Below are 13,714 nucleotides of genomic sequence, written 5' to 3'. Positions count from 1 at the left end.
TCAAAACACAAACACAGTGCTCTAGCTTGCTTGTTTTGACTCTGAAAGTAAATGTGAAAAAATCCCTGTTTCTGGAAGTCCAGCTGAAGTCGATCTTGAAATCTCTCAGTGGAATTACATTTTTGTTCAAGCAATATCACATAGTTTGGAAGCCACAGAAAACATCTATTAAGACAGTTGCTAATTTAGAGAAAAAATGACCCCATCTGGAACAGACTCTTCAATGCTGTTCATTGCACCACAAGAAAAATATTATTGTACTGCAGCGTGTGAAGCTTCGTAATGAAGATGACGACAGGTCAAAAGAATTTAACTTACAAAGAAACGTTGAGGTTAAGGTCTTGCTGTTGCTCTAAAAGATTAAGTCCAAGAGGAAGTTTCACATGAAGGAAAGGGTGGAAGAAAGATGACCTGAACTGACAGCTAATGAACTTTTTTCCTCTGTGAACAATAAAAGCTTCCAACTCCAAGAGGATATCTTCCAATATCACAAATTGAGGTAAGTAAATTAAGAGACCTTCGGACACATAAAGAAATATAAGCATAGTGAGATAATTATCAGGGCAGATTGCTTAAATGAAAGATTACAAAGAGGATCACAAGATGTTAAAGGGATCATAGAGTCCAACCCCCCTGCCAGAGCAGGACCATAGAATCTAGCACAGGTCGCAAAGGAATGTGTCCAGATGGGTCATGAAAATCTCCAGAGGAGGAGACTCCACAACCCCTCTGGGGAGCCCATTCTAGTGCTATGTGACCCTCACAGTGAAGAAGTTCCTCCTCATGCTGAGGTGGAATCTCTCGTGCAGTAGTTTATATCCACTGACCCTTGTCTTGTTACAGGGTGAAATGGAGCAGAGCCTGTTCCCTTCCTCTTGACATCCAGCCCTCAGATATCTATAAACATTTATTAAATCCCTCTCAGTCTTCTCTTCTCCAGATTAAAAAGCCCCAGGTCTCTCAGCCTTTCTTCACAGGGCATGTGCTCCAGTCCCTTAATCATCTTTGTAGCCCTTCAGTGGACTCTCTTGAGTAGATCCCTGTCCCTCTTGCACTGGGGAGACCAAAACTGGATGCAAAATTCCAGATGAGGTCTTGCTAGGGCAAGAGGGGGAAGAGAACTTCCCTCAATCTGCTGGACACACTCCTCTTAATGCACCCCAGGACACCATTAGCCCTCTTGGCCACAAGGGCACATTGTTGTCCCATGGATAACTTGTTATCTACCAGGACTCCCAGGTCCTTCTCCACAGAGCTGCTCTCTAGAACCTAGAAGAAACTGCATCCATGAGTGAGAAACTTCAGTGTCTTAAGTCATGGAGAAGATGAGTCAAGTATTTGTGAACAACAGCTCAGAGTAAGGACATACCAAAACTACCTGATGGGAAAGCTGGCAGTGTTGGGTTAATGGTGGGACCCAATCTTTAAAGGTCTCTTCCAAACAGAACAAGTCTTTGAATCTGTGTAACAAAAAGGGTGTTGCATTGAGCATTTTTCCATGCATCAATGTTAAGTCTTGGCCAGCCCTGGGTATATGTGGTAGAAAGACACAGTTACCAAGAAAACTTCATGGAAGCAACAGAGGTACCAATGAATTCAGTAGTCTCCATGATTAGGAAACAGCTGAGTGAGATGCAAAGGGCCTGATGTATAGTTTATGGCATCAGAAAGGAAATTAGGCACTTACTCCCTTTAGCTGAGTTAGTTCTGAGAGAAGACAACAATAGAAAAGACAACAGCAAACCTAGCAGGGACAAGAAGTTCACTATGGTGCCAGTTTTGTACCGATGACAGCAGGAGGAAAGGGAGCAGGCTCTGAATGAAGCAGCTGTAAAACGGACTGAGAATCCAGAGGGAAGCAGATAAAGAAAAAGAGGTTCTGATAGGCCATTTGTTAAAGTAAAAGGTTTAGAAAGCACCCTGTCAGTGGCAGGGGTTCAGAAACACTAACATATTTTTCTGCCAGCAGATCTGACATCCTGCAGCTGTGGAAAGCGAGCAGCAGGCAAACCAACTGGGACAACAAGATGGAGTAGACAAGACAAACTGGAATTCCCAATTCCAATTTTACATAAAGTTACTCCAGCAGTACTCCTAAGAAAGAGGTGATCTATGCTGGGTGAGATCAATGGGAATACCACACCAAACCTCTTGTGGAGTAATCCAGATTTCAACTGAACCAAACCACGTACAGTTGTAGAGGACTACAAACATCTGTTTTCAAGAGGTGTCGAGATCATTAGCAGCTAATTCTACATCTCTGTTACATTCCCTGCCATATGCTGGGGGATAATCTCAGCAACCAACAAGGATTTTCATCTCAAATCCCAACAAATCTGGTCTGCAAGGCTTCATCTTTTTTTCTTGTGTCCCTTATTAGATAATACCTCTCAGCTGCTGCTCTGCTCTTTCCATGCTTTGTGTCTATTCTTTCACAGTATCCAAAGGTTCCTGCAACCTGCAGCCCAGTCAAAAAATTACAATTTCTTCATGTCATCCCCAAAAAAATTCCTTTCCTTGCCAAGGGTAAATACAAAGTTTACCTCCTGGATAAACTCACGCTGAGGCTGTCCCCTACCTAGCTAGTGCTGCCACCTGCAAGAGGTCTAAGGCAGGAAAGTCACACACATTGGGCAAGGCTCTGAAAGATTTCGTCCAACACTGGTGGGAACAGTCTTCTGCTTTTGTTCGAGCTCCTGGTTAGGGCTATGAGTCTGAACATCAGTACATAAAAGAACAAAAGGAGTTTATAAGCAACTTCATTAACTGAACGTCAGAGATCTTTAAGGTACTTTGCTTGACAAAAATCGAAGTTCCAGCACTGAAAACTGTGATGGCACTTTTGTGGCCATAACAAATGTGTATACACAAACAGAATTTGATCTTTGGCATTAAACAACAATAACAACAAAACTAGAGATGACTGCAGACAAGACAGACTGCTCTGGAGCCTGAATGACTCCCTTCTCCAGGATGCAGGCAGAGGCATAAGGAATCAGTTACATTACCCAGCTCGGTGGCATCACTTCCCTGCACAAGAGGGTAGAAAATCTCTTTCAAGCTTTGGCCTCTTTGCTTCCTAGCAAGGTGTTACCTGTGCTGGACTTTCTGACAGACCTACCAGTTTCTTCAACCCCTGGGGCATTTCTGAATGCCAGCTAGGAAGAGAAGCAGATGTCAATGAGAGCTGCTGCTGTTTCCACCACACACACCCCCACCCTCTGGCAGTGGACTTGAAACAATTCTGAATGAACTGTGGCAGACCAACCTCAGGGCAGGGAGAGTTGTGAGGGTTTAGTGTTTCTGTCTCCTGCCAGCACTCAAAGAAGCAAGCAGCATGATGAGAAGCTCCTGCAATCCCTTAGCTTCCACCAAATCCATGAGTGGTGGTGCTGCTGGCAAGGAGGGATGTGCGGACAGGGTATTTTTACCTCCTTTTCATTCCCAACCCTGTCAATCCAAAACAAACTTCATCTAGTTAGAGGTGGGAAAGATGGTTGATGATGAGAAAAGGATTCCCTGGCTTGATTTGTGTGTCCCCACTGGATAAGTGCCACTGTGGTGGCACAGCTGCATCAGTCCTGGCTTCCCAGCTTCCAGTAACCTTTCCAGACTAAAATAGCAGACCTACTGCTTGATTTTTAGCAGCTGAAGAGCAGCAGTAAACCACATAAGTATTATGTAAAATGATCTTTTTCTAAGTATATGTTTGTTGTGCACAGAAGAAGTGGATTTAATTACAAACAACTGGAAGTTTTTAACAGGCTGGATTGCCCCTTACTCCCTTTCTAAAAACTAAGGTTTGGCAGCAGCTTTTGGGTCTCATTGCAAGTCTTCTAAGTATTTCCTTGGAAAGACTTTACACTTGGTCCCAGGCAAGAAGTCAAAATCAACATTCAAAAAGCACGCCCTGCATAATTTCCAGGATTCAGCAGCATTAAGGTATACTTACAGAGGCCAGGAGGAGAACTGCTTCTTGTGCTTTTTGACTTTGTGCATAAAGCTGGTCTTCAGACAAGGAAGTTTATATTCCAAATAATATTTTTAACTGCATGTGGTCAAGTACATAACTTATCAGGCCTTTCCTCATCCCCCTCCCAAAATAAGCCTGAATGGTAAATATCTCTGCAGTATTTAGTTTTTGCTTAGAACTCTACTAGGAGCAATAGCAGAAAAAGTTTTAAGTAACATTTTCTTAAAATTCTTTATACAGTAAGCCTTCAGTTTGGGCCCAATAGTGATCCTCAGGCTAAATTGGCTGGTTCTGTACCAAAGTGGATTATGCAGGATTTCATGATGTGTCACCATTAGTTTGTCCACGGATGGCATGCTGTCCCTTTGCTGATGGGACACTCCAGAAGGGACAGCTGACACTGCCCTCACTGTCTTTTCCAACCAAAGCGATTCTGTGATCTGCAAATCAATACCTGCATCAGTCTCCACCTAAACCCAGAAAATGCTACAGATAAGAGACTAAACTTCACAAAAGCTGAGAGAAATGAGAGCGCAAACAATGTTAAGGAAGCAGGCTTGCAGAATAAAATATTCTTTCAGTTCTTATAGTCTAAAAAGTATTTGTTATATGTTTTTAATTAACAGAGAAAAAATTGACCTAACAAATTGTGAATTTCCTGTGTGGAGATAAGGCAAGGAAAGCATCAAGAGTGCTTTATACAGTATGTTTCTCCTAAGCAGACATTTTTTGCTGGCTAAATTTGAATGCAGTTTTTCTGCTCACAACATGTCCTGCTTCTCAGTGTCTCTTGTTTCCTCCTCTTCTTAAGTCTCAGACCCACAAATCCCCCAGTACTCCAGAAAACCTCCTGGCTAACCAACAGTCTTGAGAATTCAACATAAAAAAAACAACCAGGAAAAATTAAAAACCAAACCAATACAGCCCACAAACCGAAAATTGTGTTCGGAAGAGAGTGGGGAAGGGAAGAGGAAGAGGCTGTGGTGTAACATGTGATGAGGGTGTCACCAAGAGAAGCACAAACTCTATAAAGCACTTTTACCCCCCTCATTTCCACAGCAGCATCTCCCTCTCAGAGTTATTGCTCAGAGTCAGCCCAGGGGTTCTGGAGCCACTCTCTGGGGACTACCACTGGGCAGGCACGATCTATAATAGCTTGGGGAAGGACAAGCAAGACAGCTACTGGTTTCCAGTACAGGCTTTTTCTGTGTTCCAGGCACTCAAACCTCTTTGCCATTTCTACGAAGAAGCCAGTGGAGCTCAGCAACTCAGAGAAAGCCAGGAAGAGGAGCACACAGCTGTGTCCCAGTCAAACTGCCATAAGCAGTTTTGGTGCCTGAAACTTCCCTTTAGTGAGAAGCTAACACTAAGCACGTCCCTCAGAGATGGCAGCCGTGCTCTCTGATGGTGCCCAAGTGAGTAGATGTAGCACAGTGAGGCCTCAGGGCACTCACTCACATACGGTAATTCAACCTGTAGCTACTCCTCACTTAACCAACCAACAAGCATGAGCATGGTTGTAACACTGGCTCAAGACTCCTTTCATTATGCAAAGGAAGATGAAGGTGGAGCCCATTCAGTCTCAACAGGGATGAAGAAAACAGCCTAATCCCTGGGGTACTCCATTTTTGCCTTGACAGTGAAAAGACACTTAGGATAACAGTAACAGTGTAGTTACTGCCAGGGATGCAGGGGTGGGATTGCAGCATTGTGCAGAACAGCCCAGGACAGCAGGATCCAGCTCAGAGTGCTCAGAACCTCATGTATAAAATAGTGCTTTAAAATTAAAGTGTCTCCCAAGAAAATACACCTAATGTTTATTTGGACTTAAAGTGGGATGGCATTCTGCAAACTCAGAAGAGAAACTTCTCATACCTCCTTTCCAAGGAAGCCATATAAATAACAAAGATTAACAGGGAATTATGAGATTCTTCTACCAGGAAAAAAAAAAGTGAGTAGACATGAGGTATGAAAACCAGCATGGTCACAGCTGGAAGCTACTTCTCTAACTCAGAGTGCAAGGTTTTCACCAAACCCAAGGGAAGAAAACAAAAACTCTCTAGGTCAGGTAATCTACCTTCAGGCACCAGCCAATCCTGCCTGAGCTGCCCCAAATGCCTCTTTAATGCACATGATAAAACAAACACAGCTTCAACACATACACTGGACATAAATGCTGAGAAACTGGAGAGAATTTGAACATTTCCGTAGGCAGCTCCAAAAACTTCACAAGTGCCTCATGAATCAGACAGAAGGAGTTTGCTTGTACTTTATTACAGCAGTAAAGTCTAAACTATAAATAATACTAAGCACTTGGGTCTCCTCTCTGTTTCCCTGTTTCTTTATTTTCTTTTATTTCCAAAGTATTTTTTCTTTTAAGAAGCACCAAATCAGGTTCAGTCCTCCCCTCTCTTGTGATGGTCCTTTCCATCAGCTAGTCCCAACCATGACATTGCCAGGTCTAGAGAAACCTTTGCATGGGAGACAGTTGAATTTGAGATGAACAGTTGCACAGAAGCAATCAAGATATTTTGTCTGTTCTGGAAAGAGATGAAAAGCAATCAGATGAAAAGCTTTTGCCAGTCCTACTGCACTTAAACCAGCAGTAGTTTGAGCCTAGCATGGCAGCCACTAGTTAAAAAGTGTAACAGCATGCATGAGACCTAAGCATCACCATTTAATTGATGTTATGCTCAGCAGGTAACCTCTTTGTAACCCCCAAAAAAGGCAAATACAGATTTTTTGCAAGTTTGCATTTCCCTTTCAAGTCAAGCCACCTATTCACACCCGAAAACCCCCTTGACTGATATTGTCCCCTTCCCAAAGAAAAACTTTGGTCTCAGCCGCCCCAATAACCAACTTTTGACTCCATTCAATGTCTGTGGTAGGTGAGGCTAACTTCTTCCAGGCAAGAAACATGGTGGCTTCCCTCACTACTTGAGATGCCAACAGGTGCCACAGCCACACTTTCTACACATGGAAAGGAAAAGCTGCTACCAACCTTCAGAACAAGAGATGAAATAAACTGTTAAAAAGCAGTAAGCAAAAAGAGCACTACTGGAGTGGAGCTTTATAATTAAAAAAAAAAGTCTCTAATAACACTGAAATTAGGCCCATAGTTACACATGAATGCAGCCTCCCTACAGTGGAAGATAATTATCTTTATCCCACCAGGCATTTAATGAGTACTAATACAGATTACCACAAACACAGAGTGTATGGATGCTAAGGAAGGGCAGAGGTGACGTATGTTCATGCTGTTGTGTGACCACACAGCCATGGTTGGTCCAAGGGATCAGGGGATTCCCCAGATTCCTCACCCCCTTCCCACAAAAATCCATGCTTATATATGCACAGAGCATCCCTTCAGCATGAGCTGTAACTGTGAAAGCAATAATTTTGCAGTTTGGATCTCTATACAGAGAACACTGTCCTAGCACCAATGCAGTATGCCATCCAGTAGCAGCCCTTCATCATAAGCAGCCCTTTTACAGCAGTACTGCTGTAGGTTTCCTGACACCTTCCTTTGCCAGACCATTTGAAGCAGCTCAGACTTTGCCAAATTTCAAATATGCTGGCTGAAGCTCTCCACACCATGTGTCTGTCTGAGGCTAACCAAAACAAAGAAAAACAAACACCACCACCACCACAACCCGGCTATGATGAGTAGCTTGCCTGTTTCCTTTCTGTGACATTTTAAAATGGGAGCAGAAGAGAAACTATCTTACAAAGCAATTTAAAGAATAGAGGTGCCAGTGCTGAAGAGCTGGAGCCACCACTGTTTGGATACTGGGTAAAGCCTTGTTAAAGTTTGCAGAGCTTTCCAGGTGTTCAGGGTGAGCATGCTCCAGGCCTAGAAGATCTTGGTCTACCAACTGAAGAGGCAGTACACTGTGCTATAGAGCACATTTTGTATACAGCAGTGGGAAATGAGTAGGACTTGAGCTGCAGAGGCTCTTCATTGTAAAGGAAGACCTGTAATTATCATACCACCTCCTGGTGTCCACAGCAGGATCATCATGTCTGCACTGGAAAGTACTGGGCAGATGGAAACCACAGAGATACTCATGTTCAAGTGTACTCACAGTGTCTGGTAGTTACTGGGAACTCCATTGGAAAATATTATAATTCCTTCACCACTAATGACAGTCCATTTGGAGAACAACTGGGTACCACTGCCCTGTAAGCTGCTGCCATGGTGTGCAGGGGGGCAGGTTGTTCAGCAGAGCAGCCTCTAGGATTGAGCCCAGGGCTTTTTTTATTTCCTATTCCTGCTTTTCTTAAAAGTGAAATTCAATACCAGCTTCGTATAAGGTGTTTAGTGTCAAAAATCTTGTTCTCAAGAATTTGGAAGCGCCAGGATGAAGGTTCCTGCTACATTTTTAGTATACTCTGTTCCGTATGTCTTTTACACAATCTAATAATGAGGGTCATAAGCTTTTCTACAGGGTGTATGCCTCCTCTTCCAGACCATAATGCATGGTGCACAAAAACCAAATCAGTTGCAAGTGAGTGAAACTATTGTCAACAGGGACAGGCTCTTGTGAGATGGTATTTCATCAAGTGCTTAACCACATGCCTGTCTTGGTAACAGGGTGTCTTCCCTCCCCACCTGCCCGATCCTCAAGAGAAGCAGCACCTCCTCAAGAGAAGCAGCACCAGGATAACCACCCCCTGTAAGCAAGCAAGATAGGGACTCACAGCAAGAGAAAGGATATCTTGTGGGATTTGCCATTAAATGCTGCCCTGAAGAACCAGACCAGCTTTGTTCTACTGTGCAGCACACTTCTTCCATAGCAGGCATCCACTTGTGCTTCTTGCTCTCTGGGTTGCACTTCAGAGCATCTAGAGCTGGTGCTGCAAAGTGCTAAGTGTTCATAACCATGCATTCCATGCTCTACACACATCAAGTGTTAAAAAAAGGTTGATAACTAGGATAAAAAATAAGCATTAGACAAAGGCCAAGCATCTAAGATCAGCAGTAGCTTCAGACAACTTTAGATTTTGTCTTTGGTGGCATTTTCTTCTCCAGCATCTACAAAAGAAGGAGAATGATACCACCTCATTTCACAGCAGTGCCATGCACTGACATTTATGAAGCATTCAGTCCCTGCAGTAATCAGCACTACAAAAAAATCCCATGAAGAGTTCAACAGTTCTTTATTCAGTACAGGGTATGGATGGTGTGTCGTAAATAGGGCACAGGGTGACACATTGTATGAGGAGGATAAGAATATTGAATAGCTGCTCATTCACTGAGCAACATTCATCTTGTGCCCTGAATGAAGTAGCAGCCCTGTGGAAAAAAAATACAATGTAAACCATACAAGACAGTCTTTAATTATATGGTATGGAGGGGCTTACCATGCAGCATGCACAGAGAGGGTGACTGTGGTTAGTCCTCATGGTGATATTTCCTAGCTTTTTAAAGTATGTTTTTCTTCCTGTATAATATATTCCCCCTATAAAAACTTCCAATTTGCATGGCCTGTATTAATATTTCTACCAATATAAATATTTCTGTTAGAAACTTTTTTACTTAGGCACTGCTGTAGGTAAGATTCAGAATGGCAACTATTTAATACATTGTAGTCTAATAAAAACATCTAAGATGACAAGTGTATATATCTATCTTGATACACTGATACCCACATTTCCTTTTCAATACAGGAATAAGCTACAAGTACTTTTTATACACGTAAGTGTTCAGCCTGAGAGAGCAAAAAACTAAGTACAGAAAGATTTACAAAGCACCGAGAGGAGACCAGCCCAAGTTCACTTCCTTAGAGCAAAACACATCACAGAAGAGGAAGGTCACAGCAACGTAAGACATACACCAGGAGAGCTGAGCAATAGCTTTGGACAGTGTGGGGTTTTGTTGGAAAACACTAACTTAACATTAAAACCCCTCAGACAAGAGAATAATTGTTTCCATACATTTGTTGTAATTCAACTTAAATCGTGCTTTTCTTTAAAGGCTTTTAAAAAAGATAGAAGACAACTCATATTACAGTCATCAGTTAGAAAGCACACACAGAATGGAATTGCTTTCTGTCAAAGTTCAAAATCCTTTCCCCGATAGGCATATACTTTCAGTTTTAGAGCCAGGATAGTTCTCAAACAGAAGACAATCACCATGCACTGAAGGAAAAAAAAAAAAGTCACCCTCCAATACCCAGTAGCAACCCTGAACTCATGTTACATTGCCAACATAACAATGATTGTAATCTCAGAGTTGTGACTTGTACAGTACATTAAACAAAATCCAATGAGATTACACTCGATTGCGCATTTTCCTATCACAAAAAACAAAGGAGAAAGCTACTCTCCTGCAAGTACAAAGTCAGATTATTGCTTCAAAAATAGAGCAGATCTTTGCTCTACTGAAATTAAGAGAAGCTTCAGGAATCGGGAATTCACTTTATATGTCTGTGGTGGTGAAAAAAGGACTGAAAAAATTATGAAATAGACCTAAAAATCAAGTAACAGGACATACAAATATCCACTGAGTAACTATACCCATGCCCTGCACATCCCTGAACACTCCCATAAAGCAGGGAACTTCTCCTTCCAAGAAAGGATCTGCAACATGGGAACATAAGTATCACTTGTGCTAAAGAGAACTAATCTGAGTAACACTCTTAACAGACTAGAGCTTACAGCTGTGAGATACATTATATAGACACTACAACATCAGAATACAGGTGGGTACAGGCATTGGTGCCCCTCTGCATTTGCAGTGTTCTGTACAGCCAAGCACATGCTAGGAAGAAACACTCCAGATTCATAGGGCAGCTTTGGAGCCCTTGAAAGCATATGAACTATTGCAGCCATATGTTAAACATCATCTAGACTTGGGGACAGACCAGACCTGAAGCATCAGTGCAGTTTTCATTTAAATTCTAATACTCTCAAAGAAAAAGCAGCCACCCGTGTGCCCTTTGCTGTCCATGTCAGCAATACATACAAGCAGGAGCACATCAGCCTAAAACGTTGTGAGCACAAGTAAGGAACCATGAGTACCTACTGCAGCTTTTGCCACTGAGCCTTTAACCTCAAGCAAGTTGACACCCCTGGCTCTGCACTTCTTCAGTCTTTTATTTCCCCCACCTTAACTCCATTCCTTGGAAGAACATTCAGCTGCAGCTTTAAATCCCAGCTAGATGCTCCTGCCCCCTTCATTCAGTGTTACTGTTCTGCGTTGTTTGCACATGACCACCAAGAGGTCTCATCACAGAGACACTGAGTGATGGCAGCAATACCTGCAGATGTGCATAAAGTATAACCAAATATACCCCAAACTTTTTACTCCCGCTTAGAAACAGAACTCAGAGTGAGAGCAGGATGAAGGGGAGAAACAGCAAGAGAAGAAAGCTAACTGGAAAACTGATGGTCCTTGTGTGAGGAGCAGGGAAATAGGTGTCTTAGGCATCCCAAGTTTTATAAGAGGGCCAAAAAGTGACTTCCTGCTATTCAAATCCAGGCTGAAATATAATAAACCACTGCCAGCATAACACTGACTCATATCCATCAGATTTATAAATTAGTACTTTGATGAAGAATGCTCTGTTGGCTTCACCGTGGATGATTTCAAACTGCTAGGATATGCTGTTTAACCCACTCAATGTTTAATATAATTTCTGCCAAAAAAAAAAAAAAAACAACCAACAGTTCTGTGGTGCAACATGTCAGGAGCAATATTGAAAACCAGGCAACTGAAGTATTGCTTCCTGCAAACAAGCCTACCAGATAGCCTGTATGACTTAAATCTTGCAGACTGACATCAAAATTAACCCTACTGGATGGTTTTGGGTTGTTTCCCTGTTTATTTAATCTATAAAGAAAAAACAATTTTCACAGCTCTTCCTTCAAGCACTTCTTTGCTACAGAACAAACTCAAAATACATTTTACAAGAAACCCCAACCCCAAACTGTAAAATACCTACAGTGTAGCCTGTGATTGAAAGGAGAGTCACGCTGGCTAGAGGTATGACTCCTTACCAGTAGAGGCACAGCATACAGGCTTCAGTCTTTACACAAGTATTGCTCAACCCCCATCTCGTAAGAAGAAAGTATATCTTTATGATCAGACTTACATCACTATAGCTACAACCACATCAAAAGAAGCCGTACTTCTAGAATAAAAACTTTTACCACTAAGACTCAGAAAACTATGTCCAATATTGTTTTCTAAAGCTCCTTAAAGTTTAGCTCCTCAATTACAGGCTACAAACATACAGAAAAGATCAGGACTAAATCTTGCGATTTATTACATGGGGTACCATGCACACCTGAGGGGATAGGAGCCTCTGAAGTTATTCGTGGACATTTGAAAATACTCTCCATTATTGCAAGATGTTAATTGTTTAGCAATCCACTTGTGCAGGACAATCTGTGCTTCACCTACAGTGTGCTGGGCAAACAGGGAGTAGAAACATTTCCAAACTCCTTTGACTTATCTGAAAGCCAATAAATTACTTTCTATGACAGTTTTCATGGGGGTGACACACCGTAAAGCTTACACATCAGTGTACACAAGTAAACAAAGAAAAGGTGCCTTTCCTCAGAGCTCCCCTAGGGAAGGGAGCCCAGCGTCACAGCATCTCCTGCCTGGGAGCCCTGCAGAGCCCACAGGCAGGGAGAAGCTGCTCCACGCAGTCAGAAGGTGCTGGTGCAAGGCAGCATGGTGAATTAAACGAGCCTCAGAGGCGGCAACTTCCCCAGGGTGTATTCTGGGAGGCGTAGAAGGCAACCGCAAAAAATTAAGGTACACAGAATAACCCAGCCTTCCGCCAAACAGAAAATTCGCTCTACAAGCTCTCCCTTTCACTCCCAGTGAGTGACTTGATGTCACCAAATCAACCTGGGGAGGAACGCGGACACAGCACCTCTGTGGGGAGCGAGCAGGTACCTCTATCGGGGATGCGCGAGAAGAGCTGTCGCATCCTCCCGGCTGGCTGCAAGCACTGCCACAGCCGCACCCCCATCCGAGCCTCGAGCCCCTGCAGAAGCGGGAGCGGAGCCACCATCCCCACCGCGGGGCCGGTCACAGCCCGCCCGGCGGCGGTGAAGCCTGAGGCACGGCCGCGCACGTGAGCGCCCCGCCCCCGCCGCCCACTCCGCCAGCACGGGGCTGCCGGGCACGGGCACCGGCGCCGACACCGACCGCAGTTTCCGGGCCGCCCCGCACCTGCCGGTCCGCGCCGCGCCCACCCTGGCTCACCCAGCAGCAGCAGTCGGTGCGTTTGCTTATACTCCCGCTTCTCCGCCTTCAGCGTCTTGTCAATGCTCTTGCTCCGCTTCTTGTCCGCCCGCTCTTTGGCCACCAGGTCCTGCCGCAGCCGGTGCCGCACCTGCGGGTCCCCGTGTTCCCCTACCGTCGCGCAGGCGGGGATGTCAGCCTCGCCGCCACGGCTACCGTAGGGCGCGGAGGGGTGCGCGGCGGCCAGGCGGGAGCGCAAGCTGTAGCACAGCCCCATGGTACCGGAGTGCCGACTCTTACCGTGCCACGGGCATGCTCTCCGCCGGGCAAGGCAAGGCAGCGGCGCCCGGCGGCCTCTTAAAGTGTCCCCGCTCCGCCGGGGCTGCGGAGAGCTGTGTCCCGTCCCGTCCCGCCCCTCCCCTCGGCCGGTTCCCCGCGCCGCGGCCGGCGGCCACACGTGATGCGGACAGTTTACCGTATTCTCTGGAAAGCGGCCCCCGCCGCAGCCTCCCGCTGTTGGCGGGGCGACCGGGGGAGAG

General features: G+C 44.5%; 1 protein-coding gene across 1 annotated transcript in view; it reads right to left on the bottom strand.

Moving 5' to 3' along the window:
- GNAS (GNAS complex locus) overlaps positions 1 to 13,452 on the bottom strand; it is a 143,999-nt gene extending 130,547 nt beyond the window's left edge. The window contains exon 1 of the mRNA XM_054392028.1: positions 13,197 to 13,452. Coding sequence (XP_054248003.1) covers positions 13,197 to 13,452 — 256 coding nt within the window. The remainder of the gene's footprint in view (positions 1 to 13,196) is intronic.
- Positions 13,453 to 13,714: the final 262 nt, after the last annotated feature.

Source organism: Indicator indicator, chromosome 24 (genome assembly GCF_027791375.1).
Source record: "Indicator indicator isolate 239-I01 chromosome 24, UM_Iind_1.1, whole genome shotgun sequence".
NCBI classification, from domain to species: Eukaryota; Metazoa; Chordata; class Aves; order Piciformes; family Indicatoridae; genus Indicator; species Indicator indicator.
Note: the sequence above shows the minus strand (reverse complement) of the source record. Positions and strands in the feature narration are given on the sequence as shown.